At 38.5% G+C, this 25,495-nt stretch overlaps 3 protein-coding genes across 3 annotated transcripts in view; 1 reads left to right on the top strand and 2 right to left on the bottom strand.

Annotated features, from left to right (window-relative positions):
• Nucleotides 1–18,570, bottom strand: part of LOC112565828 (beta-parvin-like) — a 38,422-nt gene extending 19,852 nt beyond the window's left edge. Inside the window, exons 1-11 of the mRNA XM_025241642.1 lie at nt 18,423–18,570; nt 17,930–18,019; nt 17,712–17,782; nt 17,153–17,255; nt 13,372–13,518; nt 13,025–13,140; nt 12,746–12,804; nt 12,436–12,455; nt 12,104–12,165; nt 11,435–11,503; nt 10,511–10,612 (exon numbers count right to left, since the gene is read on the bottom strand). Of these exons, the coding sequence (XP_025097427.1) occupies nt 10,511–10,612; nt 11,435–11,503; nt 12,104–12,165; nt 12,436–12,455; nt 12,746–12,804; nt 13,025–13,140; nt 13,372–13,518; nt 17,153–17,255; nt 17,712–17,782; nt 17,930–18,019; nt 18,423–18,534 (951 nt within the window). The 5' untranslated portion in view covers nt 18,535–18,570. The remainder of the gene's footprint in view (nt 1–10,510; nt 10,613–11,434; nt 11,504–12,103; nt 12,166–12,435; nt 12,456–12,745; nt 12,805–13,024; nt 13,141–13,371; nt 13,519–17,152; nt 17,256–17,711; nt 17,783–17,929; nt 18,020–18,422) is intronic.
• LOC112565838 overlaps nt 1–25,495 on the bottom strand; it is a 341,939-nt gene that overhangs the window by 34,996 nt on the left and 281,448 nt on the right. The window lies entirely within an intron of this gene.
• LOC112565837 (translocator protein-like) lies at nt 18,524–22,344 on the top strand. The gene is made up of 4 exons (XM_025241667.1): nt 18,524–18,637; nt 18,806–18,908; nt 19,937–20,152; nt 20,694–22,344. Exons 2-4 carry the CDS (start codon nt 18,807–18,809, stop codon nt 20,862–20,864), a joined length of 489 nt encoding a protein of 162 aa, XP_025097452.1. The 5' UTR covers nt 18,524–18,637; nt 18,806; the 3' UTR covers nt 20,865–22,344.

The raw sequence follows: 25,495 nt of genomic DNA on the forward strand, positions 1-25,495 counted from the left end.
TTTCTCATCTGGTCCGCGAGTGCACAGCGCTGACAGCCTGTCAGACGATAGACTATCACCAGGCCAACACCGTAGCTATCTCGTGTAGCGCAAGGCTTGTGCTCCGCCATGGACGCATAACAAACGAGGGCCCAAAGGCGATGAAGTATGCAGGACAAAGGTCATCGATTTGACCGGACTACAGGTTGCTTACCGATTCAACCAAAAAAAAAAAAAAAAAAAAAAAAAAAGAAAAGTAAATTTGTCAGTAAACGAGATTTGGGGTTTTGTTGGGTGAGAGTCCTAACATTTACAGTGACTTCTGGCAAGTGTGCTTCCACAGCCTCTGCTACTTGGGTCACTTTTTTAAAACTAGTAGCCTATGTCGATAGTGTGCAAAACTATTAGGCTCAATTAATTCTATAATTAAATTCTGCTGAGCTCTGTATAGCCTGTTGTTAAGAGAACTGGGAAAATGTCTATAATTTAGTTCAATCACATTCGTACGAAGGGGATAGCCGAGTGGTGTCAGCACTGGCGTATCAAGTGAACGGCAAGCCGGTTCGATATCCGTCAAGGGCAGCAAGCTTCTCTCAGTCCACCAACCTGGCGAGAATAGGTACCCAGAGCATTGGGGAAGGTAAGGCAGAGAGAAGAACTGGGCACCGCCCCACCTACAGCTGACCCGAGATAAGTGAGGTCTCTAACACCTCCAACGACCTGTAAAGGTCAGGGGACGACAATTACATTACATATGTATGAGGCCTGCCGTTAAGATAAACAATTCAAGAGGAAATTTAAAATAAGGACTATATCCTTATGTAGCATTTGGGTGATTTGGAGGAGATAAGAGCAATTAGAAGAAATGTAGTGAAGAATAAATCATGTGTGTTCTATGCAGCTGATAATTTTCACAGAGAGGTTTGGATTACCCAGTCTAATAAACAAATAAAAAATATCTTTAAGGATATAATTTTTCGTTCTTTTTAAACTTTACTTAAATTCCCGATACTGTTTTTACATAAACTGATGGTTAATTTTACCACTAATGTATAAATTTGTGTTTGATGAGGCTTATGAAAAATTAATATTTTCCTCTGAAGTTAAATTTTAGAATTACCGTTAAAATCGTAAGTGTCTTTCCAAAAAAAAAATTACTTGTGTTTTCTATCCAATGTCCTTAAGTTTTACAGATTTATTTTACAGTTATGTTTTTATTAACTTAGCTGTTGCAGATTATTTTTATAAACAGCTAGACATTAATTTACTTAGCTGTTGCTTTCGTTGTTTTTAAGATTAAATTAGTCTAATTTATGTTCATTCACCGATAATATGAAGCTCATAATACAAAATCAGTCACTGCATTACTCATCATATTAAGATGAATAATATATATACGCAATATATATATATCACAGAAATGAACCAAGAGGCGTAGCAGCTTGTATGGCGAGGGCCAATGGGGCAAAGGCCTAAAGAACTGATTGAGTGATTTAGGTACAGGTGGCTGGCTCATCGGTTGTAAACATAGTAATTGTAGTTTTTGCACATTGTCGACTAACAGGACTTGCACAAAGAGACTTTATACCATAAATAATGCAACTAAGGTATTAATTTATTTCCATAAGCATGGGACTCGTTCCTATTTTTGAACACTATAACTCAAACATGTCTCGGGCCTTTGTTATCGATTCTCCCGACACCGGTCGGTTTGTTTACCCCAACTAAGAGAAGTCCCTCGATGACGTCACCCACTTCACAGGTTAGTGCTTCAATATCCCATGTTTATGTCGTCTACAAATAACGACACACCTTTGTTACCCCCACCACACACACCAACACACACCCCGCGCGTCGTCATGCCCTCGCGACTCGGCCAACTGTATCACCGGGAGCGCAGATTCCTCCATCTCAAGGCATCCACTAGCCCCGGCACTTATCTCCTCACCGCCATAGTCCCCGCTCTCGGCCTTGTCGCGAGCCGCGGTCGCCGCCAACTTACCATGTGTCAGGTGTCACACGCCGCCAGATGGCGCTGCCGTGGGCCACAGGTTGCCCACACACTATCGGCGGCCAGTCACGGCTGAACCGGAAGTGACTGAGGTATGGACAATGGTTGGCTGGCTGGCTGGCTGGCTGGCCGGCCGACGCGTGCACGTGAGTCCTGGTGAGAGGCTCTGTAAGATGACCGCAACTAAGCACAGCCTGCATTCCTTCGGATCCTCGATTATGATCGCGTGGTTATCGCGCGTCTGTCGGGGAGGGATAGCGGCTCCCGGCGGTGAGAGAGAGAGACACACACACAAAGACAGAATAACAGAATTAGAAAAATGTGAAACCGACACCTTTGCCGCCTCTTATGCAGACTCCACATCCTACACTCAGTCCTGACCACTGTCGACAAGAGTCATTCACCCCCTTACTCTTTCATTAAAAATGCCAATAAGACAACCACAACAGGAGCATCAAAAAGGCGAGCAAAACTAGATGACATCAACAACTGAATGTCCAACTTAAACACATTTTTGTTTATTTCTCTTTTGTTTTTTGTTTGTTTTTTTTAAAAACTAAAACTATGTTAATTTTTAGTTTATTCGTCGAGGAGCATAGGGCCACAACTAAAACTATGATGACAGACAAAATAACCGTAAATCCTGATAACGGAGAGGGTAATGAAAACGATTTTTTCAGAACTCTGCAATGGGTCAGTTTTTACCGGACAAGAATTATTATTATTAATGTTATTTGTATAGGGTTTGTCTTTGCGGGATCAACTAACGCAGACATCCGTGTTGATGCAGTGCCCTGACGAGGACCAGATGAGTAAAGCGTCAAGAAGAGGAGGACAAAGCAAGACGGCAACACTGTGCATTACAAACACACACACACACGGATGTGTGTGGCGAGGCAGGACTCTTCAATACAACCTCTCCCACCACAAACCACCACCATCATACACGTGACATCATGACTGTTGAGACCTTCATGGGGCACGATGAGACGCATCAGCAGCAAAGGCTCCCAACGGGGCCAGTCCTGTGCCGCCCTGAGAAGGACCCTTCGTGGATAGCCAGTCCACTCTTTCATTTTCTCTTGCCAATTCTTCTGCTTGCCCAGCGGCGACCGCCTTCTAACTACCCTTACAGAACTGTCTCCGGCCACGTGTCGTGTCCAGCGACATGACCACGTCAGCTTTCGCCGTATGATGGCAGCGAGAAGTGGTCCCTGGGGACCCACCAACAGTCCCTCCACCAACGAAAATGTTAATTATCCCATACTTCGTATTATTTGCAGTACTGATGCGTTTACTTGACTTTGATATGTCTTCTGCTTACACTGCATATCCTCTGTTCAGTTGTCTGAAGCTGATTTCCTATCTAATCATCCACTTCCCCACTGGCTTCCGCGTATGTTCTTGTGTTCTTGATATCAGATATTGTTACGTGCTCATCAAGCTCACCTGCACGATAAACTGATACTGCTCTATACAAGCTCTCACATCATCATCAATTCCATACAGCAAATGGACAAAGAATGTACAATGTACTAGCAGTCATGACCTCACGTATTTGCTATTTCCGTGTTAGCATCGTGATCTTCACTATCATTCACTGAACGCGCCTACTTGAGAGGTAAGGGAAAAAAAAAGCTATCAAACCTTTAATGAACCTTTTAATTGCTGACTGGGCCGAAATTACACGGAAGTCAGTTAATATAATAATAAATGAAAGATTTGTATAGCGCATAATGACACTCGTAAGGAGAATGAGACATGTACAACATGGACAGCATACAATGGACAGAGGATTAAACAACAGTACTGGCGACAAATTGAAAACAAATTTACATAAGACAAAAAAACCAAGTAACAAGAACTGAGATCATGATTCAGCAAAAGAAAACGAGTAAGAAAGTAGCAATGAGCGGAAAAGAGGTTGGGGGAGATGAAAAAGGACTAGTACTGTGTGGACTGTTAGAAGTCATGCTCAATAAGTTCATTTTCAGCGCAGATTTGAAGGATTTAGTTGTAGGTAGGTGGCGGATATGGAAAGTACATGTATCCGATTGTTTTGATGAACAGTAACTAAAAAGAGCGTAGTTGTCAGGCTGGGACGTAAGCAAAAAACAAAAGTTCAGAGAAACAGTCAAGGCAGGAGCCCGCAAAGAAATTAAAACAGCACGGACAGTTTGTACTGGATGCGTGAACATCCAGAAAACAAAGGAGAGGGGTGGCATGGTCCCGTATCCTAGCTCTAAGCACCAGACGTGCAGCGGAGTTTTGTACTTTCTGGAGTTTGTGAAGGTGTTCAGGACAGCCAGCAAGCAAGGAGTTGCAGTAAGAAAGAACAAACACACAGACAAGAGTGTTGATGGCGCGTGTAGAGAGAATGTGGCGGATGGCGCTGACCTTACACACAGCTGTAACTTGTTTATCAAGGGTCATGTCAGCAGTGACAGTGAATCACAGATTCCTGACGGATGATGTAAAGGTGATGTTGGTTTCGCCCACCTTGATGTGAACGGCAGACTGACGAGCGAAGGTTGACTTATTCTTCTAAAGCATAGGAGGGCTTCCGTCTTATCGTCGTTTAGTTTAAGCTCGTTTATGGCATCCAGTCCTTGAGGTCGCTGATACAGGCTTCTATGGTGCTAGTGAGACAACTGGTGGAGTGGAGCAATGTGTCGTCAGCATATGACTGACAGGACATGGTGAGACTGGATGCATGATGAAAGTAGTTATGTGTACAAAATGAACAGAACTGGACCAAGTGCTGAGCCTTGGGAGACCCAACAGGAAAGTGGAGCAGGACGAGATGTTTGACCATCAACGCACACGGTCTATGTCCTATCAGTCAGATAAGGAGTTGCTACCGCGGGTCCAGAAATTCCAGTGTGATATCTTTGAAGGAGCAGAATAGTGGATAGTGTCGAATGCAGCAGACAGGTCCAGCTAAGGCAGAAACATCCCCACTGTCAAGGACAGATAATATGTTTGTGCTTACTGAGTAGTTTCGATACTGTGAAAAGGTCTATATGCCGACTAAGTATGTGGGATAAGGTGACGTTCTTGTAAGTAGGCCCAGAGCTAAGTCAAAACTACTTTTTCCCATAATCTTAGCGAGACAAGATGAATTGGAAACTGGGCGGTAGTTGTTGAACACACTGATGTCAAGCGTGGACTTCTTAAACAGTGGCCTCATCACAAAGATGGAAACATTGTTCAACATACAAAGATTATAACATAGAACATTTTTAACATTTATTTCATCTGATCCATCATCGGTCTCGGAACATGCTTCAGACGATGGTGCAAGAGGCAGCGGACAGACCGATGTTAGTAGGGGGAGGAGGAGTTTGGGAGAGGGGCAGCTTGGAGTGGCAGAGAGAAGCTCTAAGACACGCAAGAGCACGTCAAGGGGCCTTTACTCTGTGGCTGGCAGCTCGGCATCAGATAACGGAGGTCGCCACAATCTGGCCCCCGAAGAGTCAAGCAGGAGCGCGCGGGTGAGACCATGGCGGAGCGGGGCTGCCGCGCGGTCCGTCAGGCGGCGCTGGGGGGGCGGCAAGTGGCCCCTTGGCTGCCGCCGCTGATCTCATCCGATAGGCGGAGAGGTCCCCTTTTAGCCACCAGTGGCTCCCAAAGCACCTCGCACTCGGCGCCCCCTTACTGGCACCCCCCTCTCCCCACCTGTCGCCTTCCGAGTCCCTCCTCCATCCCTGACTCCTGAGTGCAGCCAGGCGCAAACACATCCACGCTGTTTAATATTAATTATTATTACGTGAGAATTCATGTTTCAGCCAACGTCGATTCATTACCTTTACCGTGGTGATGGTGGGTGGGGTAAGAGCGAAAACTAAGGGAGGGGTTGGTGGTGGAAGGAGGATAGGGAGGAGGACGTGAAGGAGAGGTGCGGAGTTCTGAAGCCTAATTTATTTCGTAGTGCTAAAAATGATGTCTACTGGCTACACACTCTTGTTTGTTGTTATGGCTAAATAAGTTCTCGGTCCCACCGCCAAGTGTGTTTCGGTCGTAAAGAAAGTGTACCGTCAAGAATGTCATCTTGAAGATCCTTTACGACGACTGCTCAAAACCCTACTTTCCACAATTGCGACTTTTTTTATGAAACACCAAAAATAACTGTATCGTTCATTCTCCATGAATACAACCGTCTGCCTCACAATTACTTCACTGAAAGGACGCCACTCTGTAATTACCCCCTCACACACATATACACACTTTTTTTTTAGTAATAGAGGACCAGACCATGAAAGACGCTCTACGACTCCTGCAACCAGTGCTTGTCCCCTCGGGCCAGTTACTCAGATAGCTACTCAAAGGTGTCTGCGCACCAGGCAGCTGTGCACATACGAGTGGGTAAGTGGATGGATGGAGGTGAATAACCTCCCCGCTGTCTCGCCGAAGTAAGCCTTGTAGTTTCGTGCAGTAAAGGTAACTGAGAACTTGTTGCAGCCCGCTGACGCACACGCTTCTGTCCAAGATGTGGGTGAGTAGGTAGGAAGAAAAGCGCACAAGTGCCCCGGTGAATGGAGAAGAAATGGCGCGGCTTGCAGATAAGGGGGTAGAAGAGAAAAGAAAGAGAGAGTGCCACTAGTAGTAATGAATGAAAAGTGAGTCGAGGCTGATATAAATATGAGGGGAGTCGGTACTCGCGAAAAAGGAAGACAAGGTCAGGCTGATTAGACGGAGAAAAAATAAAAAAAGAACATAGGTGGCGGGTGGGGTCGCGTCGACCTGACGGGTGCGAACCTGACGGCGCGCGGGAAGAGCATTGCCCCCCTCTTCAACCTTCCCTGTGTTTCCAGGATACAATATACGAAGAACAATACTTCTCTCACTCGGCTGTGTGGGGTGGGGTAGGAGAGAAGGTGAGGGTGCTGCAGCAGGTCCAAAGAGACGTGACAATGAAGGGGGGAGGGACAATAAAGCCTGTATTCATGACGTGCCAAACCGACGCGAGCACTGTGACGGGGTGGGAAGCCAAGGGAGAAAGGGGTGTCGGAGCGGGGGCGCAGACGAGGTATATTCCTGGCAAGAAAGCAACTTTCTCAGGTAGATAAGGATTTTGCAAAGCAATGAATAAACTTCCGGTATTAAAGTATGGAGAAAGGGAGCGGCAAGTTGTCAGGGTGTGTATGCGTGTGTCCGCACACGCGCGCGCGCTATCTGCCATACACACCCGAGTCACACTTGTGTACTGGTATCTGACATTCACAACCCTACTACATGACGATCATATAAGCATGTCGCTCCCTCGCGCCGAAACAAAGTAGCAAGAAGCGAAGATGACTATCGAAATACAAATGAACACAACCAAACAATATGTGGAACAGGTAACATGGCCACCTTCAGCAACGTTCTTTTATGTACTTTCATATAACTTCTTACAAACACACCACCATCCTCAATCCATCACCAGCACTGCCATTTCCTCCATTCCTCGACCATTATAAAGCAGTTTGGTAAAAAAAAGAAGAGACTGTTAACATTTGGTCTTGAAAAGTCGGTGGGTTCAGTTCCTTACAGATCAGAATTTTTAAAGTTCGCATATAATTAAGGAATTGCTTAGCAGCCTTGCCATAAAATGATCCTAGAAAGCAGTTTTCGGTGTGACATGGCTAACTTGATTCTGCTACGTTTCTGTGTGCTGTGCGTCCTCCCAACTCTCTTCCTTCTCGACCAAACTGCAACTAAATGCTTTTCCTCTTCGTTTTGTTTACATCTGAAGTTCTCGCTGTACTTGAGGATCGGCGGCAATGACGATGTTGGCAACATAGAGAAAAATGCACTTAAAACAACAACCCTATTCCCCGATGCAAGATTGCCAAGATGAGATGAAATCCGTCTGATGCTTGGCCATTTTTCCCTCCGATTATGATTGTCTAAACCAAACATTGTGGGCAGTGCAATCATCAAAGACTACATTTTCACCGGGGAAGGCAGTTTGCATTAAGCCAGGCCTTGTCGTCTGCTTGAATGACTGTGCAGACCTGTGTTCTAGTCACACACACAAAAAGGAAAACATGCGTCATGTACGCCACAGGCCATGCTGACTCATCAGATTATTGCAAAAGCGGTTCAGCCCAGGCCTCGGGGAGTATGTCTCCTAATGAAACCACTAGACACAGAACTTACCCACTAATATCTACAAAGGTCTGGTGGTTACTGACCATTTTGAGAAACCAAGACTGATGATGATCATGAAAGAGTCAACCCATTACTTGTGACATGTTCTATGGCAACATGAGCAGCCACCCCACGCTCTATCCCATGAAAAAAAGTTTAGCGACTCTCCCCCATCTCTGTTCAGGTGAATAAGTGTTAAACAATAGTGTAGTGTTCACTGTTTGCATAAAAGTTTTACATAATTTACATATCTAATTAACTAAAACATTTTTTGAAAAAAGTATATCAGCAATATCAATTTTGTCTTATTAAAAAAACCCAGGATATTAAGTAACAACCCATGCAAACTAATCTCTCCCTTCTTTATACCCCCAACTTAAAAAGCAGCTAACCAACCACCTCATCCGATATGACAGAATTGCAATAACTTTAAATGATGAGCAGTACTTTTCACTCCACATGAGGGTTCCAATCTGACAAAATTTAAACGGTCACAGTCCTTGAAGGCAGATGACACAAGATCAGTGAAGAAAAAAATAGCAACTGATACACTAATAGAAAAAAAAAATAATAATGAGGATTTCTATAGCACCTTTCCAAAAATTTGCTCAGAACGCTTTAGATAAATCATATATAGACTAAATCATCAACAACCACTTACCCATATTTGCATGTAACAAATTTGTGCACTTCTACAGCATGCACTGACTCACACACAAGTAAATTACAGACACATGCTCATGGTGAGGACAGGGTAACTGTGAAGCCATCCTTCTAAAAAAAAGTTAAGAAAAAAGAATCAGTGTTGATTGCTGATTGGTAATTCGTTCCAAGTTGAGATGCAGCAGTGATGAAATAATGACAAATCGTACTGATCCTACAAAGTTTAAGGTAAGCAATTCTGCAGACATGAAAAATATGCTGATGAAAAGTCAAACTCTGATCGAATGACACCCAAGCCACAGTCAAGAGGTAAAGAAAGGAATAGATGAGTTGTTTATATACAGAGTCTGAGGGGAGAAGGATGACAGAAAATTCTTTGGACAAGTAGCAGTTCAGTCTTGTTGGCAACACTGAGGAGTAGATCATTTACAACTTTAAGAAGTGCAGATTCAGCACCACGGCCTTTTCTATAAGCAGACTGGACGGGATTAAAAAGACCATTTTGCTCCATGTGCACAATAAGCTGGAAAAGAACAATTGTTTCCAGAACCTTGGGAAAAAAGGACAGGTTTGAAACTGGTCTGTAATTGCTTAAGCAGTTATGATCTCAAGATGGTTTCTTTATAAGTGGGTGGACAATAGCCGACCTGAATTTGAGAGAAAGTGGCCAGACGTGACAGAAGCATTAGTAATTTATGTGGTAAAAGGACATTTAGATGATTGACAAGTATGGAGGAGGGCATAGGATCGAGCTCACATGTTTTGGGGCTGTTCCTCAGATTTTTTAAACAATTTTTTTAACAAACTGTTCACTATCTGACTCAAAACCACATAACTTGGGACCACTGTAAACTGTATCTGACACAGATGAAGATGGAACAACAGCAGGGTTCAGCTTCTGGCATAAATACAATCTTTATGGTGAAGAAATCTACAAATTTCTGTGGAAGTTCTTGAGCAGAAAAGATTGGAGTGGAGTAATAGTGGTTTTTTTTTCAAGCAGACTGTTACTAGCACTAAATAATAAATGTTAATAATTATTAAATAATTAATCAATAATGTTGCTAAACAAGCAACACAGGTCATAAATATAGCACAAGAGGTCAACTCAAGATGCTCTTTACATTCCCTTAGACAGGCAGCTTGTTTGTTTGCCAATAATTTGCAACACTACAGTTTCTGAGATAGTACCAAACAAGTCACCATCAACGTGGCAGGAAAATGTTTAACAGTAAGGATTCATCTGACAGGATTTATTTTCCTTCCATGACTGCACAGATGGATGCAAGTAAACTAAAAGTTACTCATAAAATGTTAGAGACTGTAAAGCTACAGTACTAGTAAGGAATGTTAAATGCACACACCTGTGAAATTCAAATCTAAGCAAATTTTTAAAATTTTATTCTATCAAGTGAAGCCAGATTATAATCTGCCCTATGTTAGTAATTATGCTACTTACTTGACCAAATGAAATCTAATTTATGTGTTTCATGGTAATTGATGTAAACCTATTACTGCCATCACCAAAGCACTTTGTACAGATTCATCTGCAGGGTCTATTTTTAAGACGAAGACATCATAACTTAAATGATTTGAAAACTATGCATTTGCACACTTCAGGACTGAAGTGCTAACAAATCTATAACCAGTGATTGTTTGATCCAAGAGAAAGGCGGGTTTTTTAATATTAAAAAAAAAAAAGGAAAATAAAATCAGACTGACCTTCTGCTCAAAAGTGGTAGGAGTAAGATGAAAGTTGTAGAGTGGAACAAAGTATCCTTCAAGTAATCCCATCAGCATGACCAGGTATACTCCATCATGAAACTACACACATATACAGTGTCATCCATTTCAATCATTGCAAATGTGCATTACTGAAAAACACATGGTGTATCAATCTTCGCAGAACCAAAAGCAACAGCCACAAAATACAACTCAAACAATCCTACATAATTTATAATTTATTTATATAATATATAGCAACTATATACAACTAGTCAATAAGTCTTGCACTTTTTGCAGTCACTTACTGGTGAGAAGCAGTATTAACAAAGCTAGCAAAATGAGGCAATACAGGAAAGCGCACTCATGTGGTATTTTTTAAAATCTCACTTAAAGCATAGTTATATTGTATAATCTTTAACTACAGGCCTTTGAAACTAATTCTGTGTCAGACACCTTATTGCACATAACCACAAATATTTCGCCACTAAACCCCATCTCAAGCTGTAATGCTCTAACAATAAAACCATCAGTTAAGTGATTAAAATTTTAAGTATGAAAGGTACATTGAGTCAACACAAGCTTGCAGCTGATAACAAAGGTAACTTCTAAATGATTCTGTCCATTAAACACATTCCAAATATAAATCAAAGCCTGATTCTTGTTCTGAAACTGAAGGAGTTGTCTGAAACCAAGAATGAAGTGGAACTATCTTCTGTATTCTAAATTTCCCGAGCAGGTTAAGTCACATCCTTGTCTATAAAAAAATGACAAGTTACTATGAATACCATCAACAAAAGATACTTATGATCGTCAAAGGTTGTCACTCATGCAGGTGACTCGAAGTCAGTTTAATGTCTCAGAACTGGCTAAGCAGACACATTTTATTTATCATCTGTTAGGTGACTAATTTGTTTCTCTCACCTGTGAGTCCAGATCTGTGACTTCCAAATTAACTTTCACAAGCTGCTTGTTGACAAAAGTGACAAGGGTCTAGACAAAGGCAAACAAATGTTTGTCACTCCAAAGTAACTGTAGAGATGATTTGCTGTTGTTAACATTCTATTCTATTTTTCAGAAACAGCAAATATATAATGATATCCAACTTATTTAATTTTTTTATGTTAAATCTGAAATCAATCATGGTGCTATTATTAAAGAGAGCCAACTAAGGGACATAAATCTAGGAAGCAATCTCAATGAAGGTTCCAAGAGTTACCACCCATAAGCCTTTCCCTTTGGTATGCTGCATAGCTATGCATTAATTGCAACTAGTTTGCGATGTTTACAGTTTAAAAAATCCCCCAGATTTTAAGTTTACCGACAAGCAGATTGTGTTAAACATCTTTTCACAAAGCAAGGTACTCATATATGTTACTTTGTGCTAGGATGTTAAGTAAGCCCAAGAAAATTTGCCACTACAGTTTATATTTGAAAGAATGGAAAGAACATGAATGGCAGTTAACAATTAGTTTCAAAGGTCTACAGGCATGAGCTGCTATGTTTACTGTGTGGCCAAAAGCAGATGAAAGATGAAGGCCAGTAATAAAAATAAACATATTTCACCACACACCTAGAACAAAGATAGTGTACCTTTTTGACAACACTTAGTTTATCAGGCGCATGATCGAACAGCGTGTCAAAGGCATCACGTTCTGAAAAGACAGTATGATTTATTTAAAGAGACAATCAGTTCCAGATATAAATCATTTAGAATGACCAAAACCAAACTTACAATCACCAAGGTTAACTTCTTTATTAACTGAACAAACATGAATTCTCAAGTGTCTGATATTCTAAAACAGATTAATCCACATCTGTGATCTCAAAATTAATAAAGTAAAATTAAACAGAACGTGCAAGAATTTAAGTTAATTAAAATTTTTTAACTTAGATATTAAATTATATAAATACATGCAACTTACCAAACCGTGCACCAATGTCACTGAAAAAAAAAAGTTTTTACCTTTTAGTAAAATAGCAAAAAACTAAAATTCTTTCACACAAGCAAAAATGCATAATTCTAAAAATATTTTCTAAGATGCAAGTGTATATTCCAGAGCAAATATTTATTAATCTCAGCAATCTTTTATTTAATTATTTTTTTCAGTACAGTTGACAAACATACCTATAGAAATGATTTTTAAAATATTTAGTAACAGGTAAAATAGTTTCTTACAACCTGAAGGGAATCCATGAAGTATAAAAATGATTAATGTTATAACAAACTCTTACTCATTGGTCGATGTAATTTCCTCTGTGATTCTTCTAGTCTGCAAGGCACCCTCAACTTTCTGCACAAAATAAGAAAATATTACTTTTTTTTTAAATCCTTAATGTTTGAAATACAAAATTAATGGTTTGCATGCATGTGCACATGTGGCTGGATGTGTGTGTGCACAAATACATGCACATACACATATAGATGCACACACACACCCCACCACCATCCCCACATTCATCCTCTCCCTACCAACAACATACAAAATCCAACAAATATAAATTAATACTGACCTGCACAACAAGAAGGGTAACACAAACATTTTCTGGAAATCGGATAGGTGCACGAAAATGACGAGCCAAAGCTACCAGCAGATGTAGAATTGCTACCAAATTCTTGGTATGAACACCTATCATCAAAGAAATAAAAATAATCATAATATAATGTAAGCCCAGTAAGAAGTTAAAGCTGCTACAAAGTAAACAAAAAAATTCACAAATATTTCTGCAATGACAGTCACAACACATTTTCTGGCAGTATTTTGTGGTAGACATGCAGGAACATAAAAACACATATATGCATGTCACCACCATGCCAACAGAGCAGTCTCCATACTTGTAGTTAGAGAAAGATTACTCACTATCAACACTCCATTTTTGCTGATTCCAAGCTGGAGGAAGATTCAACATCCTGTTGATGTAATCGAGGACAACACGTAGCTTCTGTTTTTGTCCAATTTCTGACTGTGTCACTTCTGGTGCCTCTACCTTAACATTTGCCAGTTTCTCTAGATAACAAAAAGTCAAGAAAACAAACTTATTTGACATACAATGCCAGTTTTGAGATAGACATTTTTATTAAGAACAAGAACAATAACAACCAACTTTATACCACACCACTTCTCTGCAAATTCCATAGGCTGCCAGTCTGAGCTTACTTTGATCAAAAGATTACCATACTGAGCTATTGTATTTGCAGCCTCACCCCAGCATACCTGTCTGAGATATTAACATGTTACCAGTAAAGAAGTCACATTTTTAATCATAGATTTCTCACTAATGTTCCCTATTATAACAACGATAAGTTACTTTGACCTAAACAGATTGCATCCCAATACACTGAAAGCTAGTGTTTCCATGAAAGTAAAAATCACAATATTCATGAAATTTTGTCTTATCTACTAGACAAAAATAATATTAAAATTATGCACAAATACCCCTTTTTTAAATTTTCATTTGAAAATGAAGCAAAATACTGCTTTCAAATAACCAATACTACAGAGAATGTGTAATCAAAAAACTAAAATAGGACACAGGATTTCTTATTCCAGTTAAGGCCAGACACCGGTCGAAAAATTGTCAAACATTTTTCATTTTGGCCATTTTCAGATTACTTCATACCGTCAAAGTTCATATTTTGTTCTATTCACTCGCCAAGTGGTTTTTCATAGAATAATCTAGAAATATGTCTATTTTGTCAATGAAAACATCTACTTCTATCCTATTTACTTTTCCCGAGCGCAGAATTAGCGAGAATAGAGAATGTTTGAGACATAGCAACACACCTCGCCACGTGGGCAACTGTGTCACATCGTATATCGGTCGAAAGGTCATGACATGAATTTTCAAACAAAGGCTGAGTCAAAACCCTTAGAAGGCCCCAAGCTATGATACAAGCTCTTTTCTAGACGACACAAAGGGTCGGAAACTTCCTTATATGGACGCATGCGTAACATACTTTGCATATAGCCAATCAGAATTCACTAATGCCGACCTAGACGGGGTCATAGGGCACACGAACACGCTTCGGCTGTGCTCGGGTATCCCACAAGGCAACTGTCATGGCCTCCGGATGTATAAACAAATGGCGCCAGCAACTGAAAGCTAGTTCAGTGATATTTTCTTTTCTAAGACATTAACGTTGATATTAAATGTTTATTGTGCCTGTCAGACGCCCATTTCTTCTCACAATACCACGTGCAAAAAAATAAAAACCACGTGGACATTCTTAGACCGTCGTAGCAGCTAAAAAAAGTAACTTAGTGAACCGAATTCGGCTGTCGAAAACACCATCAGTCATGTGGTAAGCGAGCTGAAAATAAAGCGAAGTTTTAATTTCTGCTGCAAATCTCGGTAGTAATCAGGACTAGATGCGAACATTTACACATTTGAGTCAACTTGCAATGCTAGTTATTTATGTACTTTGTCAGGAATGTAGGGAAACAGAGCTTACATCATTTGCACAGAAAACAAAGGTTGGGTGGGGGTTGGATGGTCTTACTCCAACTAAATGTAACAAACAGAATGTGAAGACAATTATGTATAGCATTCCTAACAAACAATGAAAACTGCTATCTAGTCAAGTTTGAAGCCATTCAGTGTCTAGAGAGCACATCATTGTCAGCCCCCTAAAAGGCCAGACAGCTATAGTGCTTTTCCCAGAAATCTTTGACAGAAAATAAGATACCCCCTAGCCACAAAAATCAACCATCTTTAATCCATGTGACTACAGAGGTAATTCATAAAATAATCCTAGCATACAGAGGAACAGAACATGAGCAGCTGCTTAAATTCTGGTGCAGTCAGTGATGTATCTCTAGATTTCATGAATAGGTTATTCTTATTCCTATTTGCCCCCAGTGGAGCATAGGCTGCAAGAATTGGTTATACTCCCCTATAAGCTTTTGAAATAATTTCTTTAATTGATGTTCATCCCATCACCCTGCAACTGAAGGCTAAGAAAGATGAGAGTGTTTCCTACTAATGCTGCTACTTCAGTAGACGCTCGCAAAAATTGGAAGCAATATATGTAACATCGCACATCACTAAATGTTAGATAGCAAAAGACCCAAGATGGCAAAAACCATGAAGCTAGTGGACACTGAACTTCTATATAACTAACTAAACCTATAACTGTGTTGCTCAATGTTTGCAAACACCATTGTTTTTATTACTGTGTACTTCTCTGAAGCCTAGTCAGCAGTTGGGTACACAACACAACCATGTTGACTTTTCTAAAAGTGAATAAAATAATTAATTTTATTAGTAATGTTAAAGTTATATGTAGTAACACATTGAAAGATGGTTATATTTTTCATTCAGCAGGTAAATTACATGAAAGGCTTAGAGAAAACAAAGTTACTAAGCTTGATATTTCTGCTCGCGCTTTTTCCATTCATTGTTTTTGTTACAGTTAGTTTACTTAAAATCCCTATAACTTTATATTGACATGTGATACAGGCCTAAAATTTGAATGAAGTTTTCTACATACATATGTAAACATTTCAGTGAGAGCTTTTTAAAAAATATTTAGTGGTTTAGTAGTTACTAAGCTTTCCCTTTGTTTTCCTTCGCCTTTTCAGTTTCTTGTTTTAGTAAGCTTGTTTAGTTCAAAAGCTTATAACTTTATATTGGCATGTGATACAGGCCTAAAATTGGGTTGAAGTTTTCTTTATTCATATTTAAACAATTCTATGAGAGCTTTAAAAAAAATATTGAGTAGTTTAGAAGTTACTAAGCTTTCAGTTTTTCTTTCCGCGATTTCTCAGTTTCTTGTTTTGGTTAGAGACTGTTTACTTCAAAAGCTTACTCCTTCTTTGTGACAAGAGATATAGATCTGCATTTGGTTGAGCTTTTCTTCATATAAATTTAAACATTTGTAGGAGAGCTTTTCAAGAATATTTAGTATTTTGGTAGTTATACCGTTTAAATCAAATTTCTTAAAATTTAACACAGTGTTTTACAAAAATTCATAAAAAAAAAACTAAGCCGATTTTGCAAAATCCCCTCCTACGTTTGTAGATCTTACTTTTAGGTAACTATTTCAAACAGAATTTTGAGTCTACTCACAAAATTGGCAAAGTTATAAGCTTTTTAAAATGTTTGTTTGGGCGCCATTTTGGATTGTTTCCATGGCAACCGATCGCGCGACGAGTGCAGTAAAACAATTTTTTGAAACTTCATTCAAAGGCTAAACAGCTGGTAAAAAAAAATCCGCGCTATCCCGTGAAACAAAAAACTTTTTTTTCGACCGGTGTCTGGCCTTAAAAGTTTAAAAAAGATTTTAAGGAAGAAGGTTATAGCTATATATCTTTTTGACAACAATAACCCAATGTCCCATTTCTTTGGTGCATGGAGGAAGTTTAGCAAGAGGTAACAGCCAACTTTTTAAATGCCTAAGCTTTCGCCAGTTTTGCTGTGCTTTTTAAATGATTCCAGGAGTAAAGGCAGATAACTCATGTGCACAGGTACACAAAGCGACAACGAATAGTTATTTTTAAAGTATACCAATGTTTAGGTATTAAAAGAATGCAAGACGAAGCTGAGAGATATGGTAGGTAAAAACAGAAGGGAAGGATTATGAAAGAAGAAGAACTAGTATAAGCAAATAATAAAGCATGGAGATTAGTACATTTTTCTCACCAATCAACTTCTGAAGAATTTGTCCATCAAAAAGATCTTCTTCAATGTCCTTGACGATAATCCGATGATCTGCCAATTCATCATTAATCCAATCAAGAAGAACCTGTGAAAATATTTTTAGCTTGATATAAATCTGAAATTACTTCTTTTTAACTGTTTACTTTATTCAATAAGTTTTAAATAAAAAGCACAGATCTTATGGACAAACAACTACAGTGCCCCTGAATAGGCTATAAGTCTACAAAAACATTGTCTACATAAGATAGTGCTAGATTAAAATACTTGTTTAAGAAGCAGAATCTTGATTCACTTAACAGTAGCCTATAATTGAAAAGAATAAAAAATAGACAATATCATGTAGCAGAAAATATGTTCAGCCATAACTGCACGCAGAAACCACTCACAAACAGTACATACTGCTGGCAAGATATTTAGTAATGTTAAACTTTTGCAGGTTTCTGATCCTTAGCTTTCATATCTTCTAACAGATAGTGTTATAATGCTAAAAATATCTACTTAAAATTCAAAACATTTCACCAGAACAACAAAAAATTCATACCTTTATCAGGTCCTTTAATTTTGGATCTTCTCGAGATACTGGTTCAATCATGGACCGCTCCTCTGACTCTCCTAATTTTAAAAAGTAGACAGAATATAAGATTATTTAGGACTAACTGGCACATACCTCATTAAAAAACCCAGCATATCTGCACAATTTTTGCTTCCCTCTCACAACAACTATATCTTTTAACATACACATATAAATATACGTCTTACCCAAAAGGTAACCTTCTGGTCCAATATCTGGCAGCATCGGACTGGTTGGTGACTCAATGGCATTTTTACCTTCTTCCTGAACCTCTGTGACTGCAAGCACAAATTGTTACATTAATGAAAGTTTCTATTCACCACTGAACTCAAAACACTAAGTAAGCTATAGGATTAATACAATTAGCCATCTAATACTTATTATCCTACACATTAATTAGTAAGTCCCATCCCCACCCCCAAAATAATGTAAAAAATTAATTTTACATTGGAGAAATCAATAACACATCACGATCCCACACCAATTGTAAAACAGTGCCACAAACAGTACCAGTTTAAATCATAAAAGCAGCCATCGAAGAATCTGAACTAGTCTAAGAGTGAGTCAGGAAACGGCCAACGGGCTCGCACATTCCTCGCATACCGCAGCTCTTTCATGTTGATGAATTTAAAACATTTTAACAACAAAAAATGTAATCGCTAAAAAAATGTTTCATCTTGCCTTCTTTGATCTTCTTCTTTCTAGCAAGGGTTCCTATTTTTTCAAGGAAAGACTCATCTTTCTTCTTTGGAGTAAGCGTTCCAGTAGTAGATGCGTTCGGAGAGGTCGCCATTTTGGGCAATAACTTTGCTATTTCCGGTAATGTCAAGGCTGCATCTCGGAAGTGCGTCCACGGTGCATCTTACTCTGCAGTTCGAATAGAAAAAAAGAAAAAGGTAAGCAGAATAAATGTGCGCTTTCAGGATATTAATTTGAAGTATGTAGAAAGTAAACTAATTCAAATGTAATAAAGCTGGAGAAAATGAACGAAAAGAATGTTGATAACATGACACCTAGAAATGGCTGGAGTTACATAATAAGGCTGCAAAACTTTATTTTCTTAGGATGTCTGAATATTTGAAGCCAGCAGCTGCTGTGATTCTCCCTAACCTTGGTGGAATTGCAGGTGGCTTTATTACAAAGAGAGCCATTCCTAACTGGTACGAGGTGAGACTGAAATCTATTAAACAATTGCCATTAACTTAGACTGATAATGATATGCACTTCACAAACTTTCTGGTTTGTGACTATAAATTACTTTACAGAAAGCAAAGATTGGAATCAATATTTATTTAACATTTCTTTTAGTGCTTCTTTTCATTTCTTTTCCTGTGCTACCAGACACAATGTCTAGATCCATCAGAGTAGATTTGAGTGATGTTCCATTTTCTTCCCGAGCAAGGAACCTTTGTTTTACTATGATATATATATATCTAGACAAGTTTGTTGTTAATCTGAAGAACTACATATTTTGCACTATGCAGTATCAGCATATCAGGGTCTCTCCGTTCAGACTGCCTACAATCCTATATGTGTCTTGAGTCAGACAAAATCTCTCAACTTGCTGTCTTCTGCATCTTTTTAACAAAATCCAACAACTCCAAAACTGCAACATGACTCATACTCTAAGCATTCACATGAGATCATGCAAATCCTTTTCTCTATATTTTTCAGTCCATGCTTGTGTAGATTATAAACTTGCAATACTTTGCTTCTGGTTCTTTGAAATCTGCTTCTTCTTACTTCAAACTCACTGTTTTTCAAGCAAGCATCTCCGTGGTTTTGCAGATATTTGCCTCCTTTCTATTACCAGAACAAAATCCTTTCATTAAACATTAACTTGTTGAAACTGCCTCCTATGTGTGAAATTCCATCATCACATTATAAACTCTTTCCAACATTCCCTTAAAACACACTTGCTCAAAAGCACCTGGTGTTTAAGGCCACAAGTTTCAATCCGTAGCTTTCATTATTTTCACTTGTACAATTTATACTGTTCATGCATTTGCTTAAGGGTTTAAAGAACTAATGTCGTGGAGGAGAGCAATACAAATAAACATTTATTATTATTAAAGAGGTTTTCCTTGTATGTGTACAGAATATGTAAATCTTTTCTACAATTCCAGTCCAAGCAGTTGATGATTGATAATGAGGAGTATGTTTAGCCACATATTTGTCTTGTTTCATAATCTCAGAATTTGAACAAGCCTTCATGGCGCCCTCCAAACAAGGTATTTGCTCCAGTATGGACATGTCTATACAGTGGTATGGGTTATGCCTCCTACTTGGTATGGCGGGATGGTGGTGGCTTTGAAGGGGAAGCAGCACTGCCACTGGCAGTGTATGGCACACAGCTAGCACTGAACTGGGCTTGGACGCCAGTATTCTTTGGCTTCAAAAGTCTCAAAGGGGTGAGTAGTTTGCAAAAAAACCAGATTGCTGCTAGGGCTTTAGAAAAACTATTTCATTGTGATAAAAATGCAGTGCTATAATTTTACCCAAATATACATAATAAAATTAAAAACTTTAGTTTTACCAGGCATTTTTATCTCAAGCAGCGAAACAGTATCAACCTTCCCCAAATGCCAAAGTTTGAGAACTGCAAGAGAAAAAAGAAAAGCTTTCCAGCTTTATATTTGTTCATATTTTGAAGGGATATTCATTCTTATCCTAACTTTTTTATGGGAAGGAAACCTTAGTACCCAGAGAAAACCAACACAGCCCTGCAAACAGGTGTCCCAAGACAAAACCTAAACCCAGGGCCTCTCACTGCCGTGGTGACAAGCAAGTGTCCATTACCTACACTACCAGGTGCCCCATAAGTATCACAACATGTTCCACCTATTATAGATCCATTACATTTGTTGGCTTATTTTTGTTTGAAAGAGGCATAATGCACAACTCATCTTTGATATTAATAATGTTTTACCGCTTTTTTTATTATTGTGACAGGGTCTGATCACAATTGTTGCTCTTTGGGGGGCTATTGCTGGTACCATCTACACTTTCTATCCCATCAATCGGGTTGCTGCAGGCTTGCTTGTTCCCTACTTGGCCTGGGTCACATTTGCTTCATTCTTGACCTACCGCATCTGGCGAGACAACAAGGACCGCACAGATTAAATGGGTTTAGTGATATACATTAATAATGTTTAAAGAATGCTTGATTCTTAAAAAAATTCTGGCTGCGTTTTGTAAAAGAACTTTATTAATGTTTAGGCTGGCTATAATAATTTTTTTTAACTTTTGTCCCCTCTCTAGACACTGGAAAGTTTATGTCCAATTTTACACTATATTTAAAGGTTTTGTTGAGCAGAGTATATTTTTCAGTCTAAAGAAAAATATGTTAAAATAATGAAGTAATTTTTATTCTTCATTATCAAAGTAGAATCTACATTAAAAATGATCTGTGATTTTTTAATTCCATTTATAATAATTTTCCCATTTGCTAAATATTTCAGTAAAGAAAGGCAATGTTACAAGATCAATATAACTGTTAAAAACTATTTACATCAAAATTGGTCAGTGACGCAAGTAGCTGTTTTCAAGTACATCCGTTAGAGTGTGGCAATCCTTGCAAAAGTCAAAGTAATTTTATGTGTATGTTGCATGTAGTTGTTATATTTTTGGGTAAATACACATTTGATTAGAGATTTGAACACATATTGTTAAAAGTTTATTTGATCTCTGTATTTGTTTCCAGACAAAAATTAAAAATAATGAATGCAAAAATTATAGAGGTATAAAGTTTCAGCTATTATACATGCATAATTTTTCTGTTGAGCTGAAAGCTATTCATGGGATCAGCATCAGGTGTTTATAAATATCCATTAACTCAGGGCTATGCAAAACTAGATTTTGAAAAAACATAAGACTTCCTGATTCAATTTTTAACATAGCAGTTCCTTTTAGTAATTAATAGTTTGTAAAAAAATAAAAAGAAAAATTCAGAATGAATAAAGGCAACCTGTTGATTAGAGCACAAGGTATGTCCTTTTGACATTGACATTATGATTGAGTTAAATAGATCATGTTACATGGAACACTTTTTGGTACTGCTACTGAAATGTAGTATGATGGGATGGTGCTCATAATTGTGTAATTTTTAAAAAAACAAATAATCACTATGTACATGCCTGCAAACTCCAATGAAATTGGAAGATGAATAGCAAGAAAAGTAGAGTTAAAGCACTGTCTTCTGTTACTCTCTTGTCATCATTTTCTAATAAACTGTTCTTTTTCCATTTTGTTTTAAAGAGTTGCATACACAAATACTTGGTTCCTGGTTCTATCATGCCTTGTATCATGCTTGAATTAATTTTGCCATGTGGCTTTTTTTCCAAAACATGAAGCATCAGGTTGTATGTTTACAAAATAAAGAGAAAATTAAGTTTTTTCAACAGTAATTCTTTTTTACAAATTTGACTAAGCGCCTATAACTTAATGACTCTACAACTATCTGTCTAGCAGATTGCTAATAGAACAAGTGCTTTTTAACTGTAGCTGAGCTGCATGTGGGACAATAGAGATTTTGTGTCATTCTGTAGATTTATTCTCTTTACTTTGGATATTGAATATAAGCAATAAAGTGTTCATATTTTTACTTGTATTCAGCAGTAGAATTGTTATTTAGTTATGCTGGGCCCAAGTTTAGGAGCCATAACTTATGAACGAAAGCAATCATTTAGTGTCTTGTACATAACTGCAGTATATGCCTTATTTGTACACATCTATTTGTGGTCAAGGGTTAAATGTTCATAAAAATATACTGCTTTCATTTTTGTCAATTTATAAGAGCTGTTTGAAAGCAACATTAGGTAATGGAGAAACTGCATGATGTGAATGCACATAACAGCAACAAAAAATTAAAGATTGAGATTGGTACATGCTCAAATAGGTTCAAGTACAAATAATGTTATCAAACGAAGGAAATTTAGCATGTAACTCAGAAGTAAGAACTCTTGTGTGTTTTACAGTTTCATCTCAAAGGTGGCGAAAGCCCTTGCGTCAACAAAAATCCATAGTTACTGTAACCAACAGCGGCAACACAACGCAAACCCAAAATAAGCTCTCTAACTATAAAAGAGCAGAAAAAAATCATAGTCTATAGAATTCGCTCCCCTGTAGATCGTCAACAATGTTTTTCTATTATTTTTCAAAAGACTTGCTATCAGTTTTTCAAAATCGTTGTGAGTCGAAAAACTGGAAAGCTTGAAAAATACGATGTCGGCATTAAGTAATCCGTCTTCATAGTCCAAAGGGTATCAGGGGAGGAAACATAGTTACTTGTTTATGGATTGTGCCGTCATTCGCACGGAAGAAATTATGCTGAACTGAATGGGACTAAACTTATTTACGCCCTCGATCGCCTTATTTCTCAGTGCTACACTGGAGAGGAATACGTGGAATTCCAAGTTTCTTTGTAGATATACTGTTCTAAAGAAAATGCGTGTTAGACGGAGGCGTGGCAAGGGTATGTAGTATAGACTACACAAGCTGTTGTCAAGTCGTCTGTCCTAATGATCACAAAACGCTCGACAAAACTTTATAGTTCACCCCGCAAAAATATAGTGATACGTGTCAGAACAAGTACGCGTCAGTGAAAATCTTGAAACATGCCGTGACTATCGTTTCTTTTAGACAATATGCAGGATTCATTAAGTGGTATGACTTTGTCGACCATGCCTACCATAGAACTGGGGTACATTTTCAATTTTCTAGATTGGAAGGACAAACTGAACCTGCAAGAAGCGTTTCCTGAGATGAGTCGTATTTTAACGACAACATACGCCTGGAAAACCTTTTCAGCGGGTAAGCAGAAGGATTTACAGAGGAGTAAAGAAGAGGTCGCATGCGTACAGCGGTACGGCCACCTCTTCCAGCACTGCATACTATGGCTGGGGAGACCCTGCAGAACATCATGGGAGTGCACATGCCTCTTTGACAGTCTCTTCATGGACAGCGTTTTCCCAGTCTTAGCATCATTAGTCGATAAGTGCAAAGTGATGACATCATTGCGTCTGTATCATCCATCCCATGTCACACCAGAGAGTGATGACACACAAATTTTCAAGCAGTATCAAAGAGCCATTGACAAACTGCTCATGTATGCTCTTTGCAAGCGCACTTTTAGGCTGGAGCTTTGTGGCCTTCAGTACCCAAATGAACAGATTAGACCAATCTCACTTCGTTTCCTTGATTACTACATATCCAACCCCCAAGTTTTGGACATGGTAACTGTGCTTGATGTCAGTGGAAATGCTGATGGCCGTCTTCATCCTGTTTTACCATTGTTCTGTTTACAAGCTATGCCATCTCTGGTAACTTTAAAAGTGCCAATTCACTGCATTACGATGGCGACTATACAGTGCGTAGTGCTTAAGTCTTTGCAAAATCTTTACTTGCTGAGCAATGACAGCACTGTTGATCTATCTCACTTTGAACTCAAGCATTTTGACTGGTTACATCTGCATGTGCCACATGCCCAAAATTTCGGTGTTCACTACATCTTTAAGCAAAGGGTCATACGAGATACTGATTTTGTTGTTAATCCATTTGTCAGGTCCATTTGCCTTGACAGTCTGTGCAAACCTCTCACAGACGACCTTTTGCTGGTTATGGCAGACCGTTATGGCAAGTCTTTGGAATTATTTGCTCTAGTACACAGTGCCTGGATGCCCAGTTTGCGAGTTTCAGACTTTTCCAGTTTGCTCGCTTATGTCCGAGGTTGACTCATTTTATATGCACCGTGCCTTGCAACCAGTATCTCCTGCTGTCTCTTGTGCAGCAAGCACAGCAGTTGAAGCAAGTGCTTGTGGTCAAACACCAGAAAGATGAATTTACAGATATCATTCCTTTTATGTCTAAGCATCTGCAATGTCAGTGGAAACCACATCTATCACCTGCAACATTCCACCTTCTAGGTTGGGAACTACCGTTCCTGTTGGATGAATACACACTCAGGTGCTAAATTTACATTTTTTATGTAATCTGCACAGCATTATCCATAACAACAGGCAAGAATGATTACCTCTTGAACTGGAGATGTGTTTTGTTAGAAATATGTGCATGCTTTTTTGTCATCATTAATCTGACTTGGGAAGATAATGGACCACAGCAGTTAAATTCTAGTCAAAGTCAGTATTTGTCTACAATTGCTTCAAAGACATAAATGATATTCTTTGACTTTAAATATTTTATGCAGATTACTGTCGTTTGTAACCTTATTTTGAAAAAAACTATTTAACAAAGAGAAATGGTTTATTTATCAAGGTATGTATCATGAACTGTTGTGTCAAACTGATTTACATGATTAATATAATTCACTGCAGGTGTGCTAACTGCACATGGATTCCATTTAAAACTACTTAAAAATGGGACCATCAAAACTTATAGTTATTAAGAAGGCCTTTTCATTTTTTTTTTCAATCTTTATCATTTTATTATACATTTATTCTTTGTCATCCATTTTAGTCAAGGATGCAGATGATAAAGACTTTAAAGCTTTTCTCCAAATGTTGGTATTCTGATTCAGTCTCTTGCAATCCACTTTAAATGTAGTCACACGGTAATTGTTGTATACCAAGTACTGTAAATAGAATGATAATGGCTATGCATGTACATCACTGATGGGATTTTTTTTTTTAAGTTTTTAGATAAATTTTTCATCAACTGTTTTATTACACAATTTTTGTTCAGGTGGCTCTTCTAAAAGCAAGACATTTCTTTTTTCTGTGTGTGTGGTTTTTTTTCAA

Source organism: Pomacea canaliculata, linkage group LG6 (assembly GCF_003073045.1).
Source record: "Pomacea canaliculata isolate SZHN2017 linkage group LG6, ASM307304v1, whole genome shotgun sequence".
Taxonomy (NCBI): Eukaryota; Metazoa; Mollusca; class Gastropoda; order Architaenioglossa; family Ampullariidae; genus Pomacea; species Pomacea canaliculata.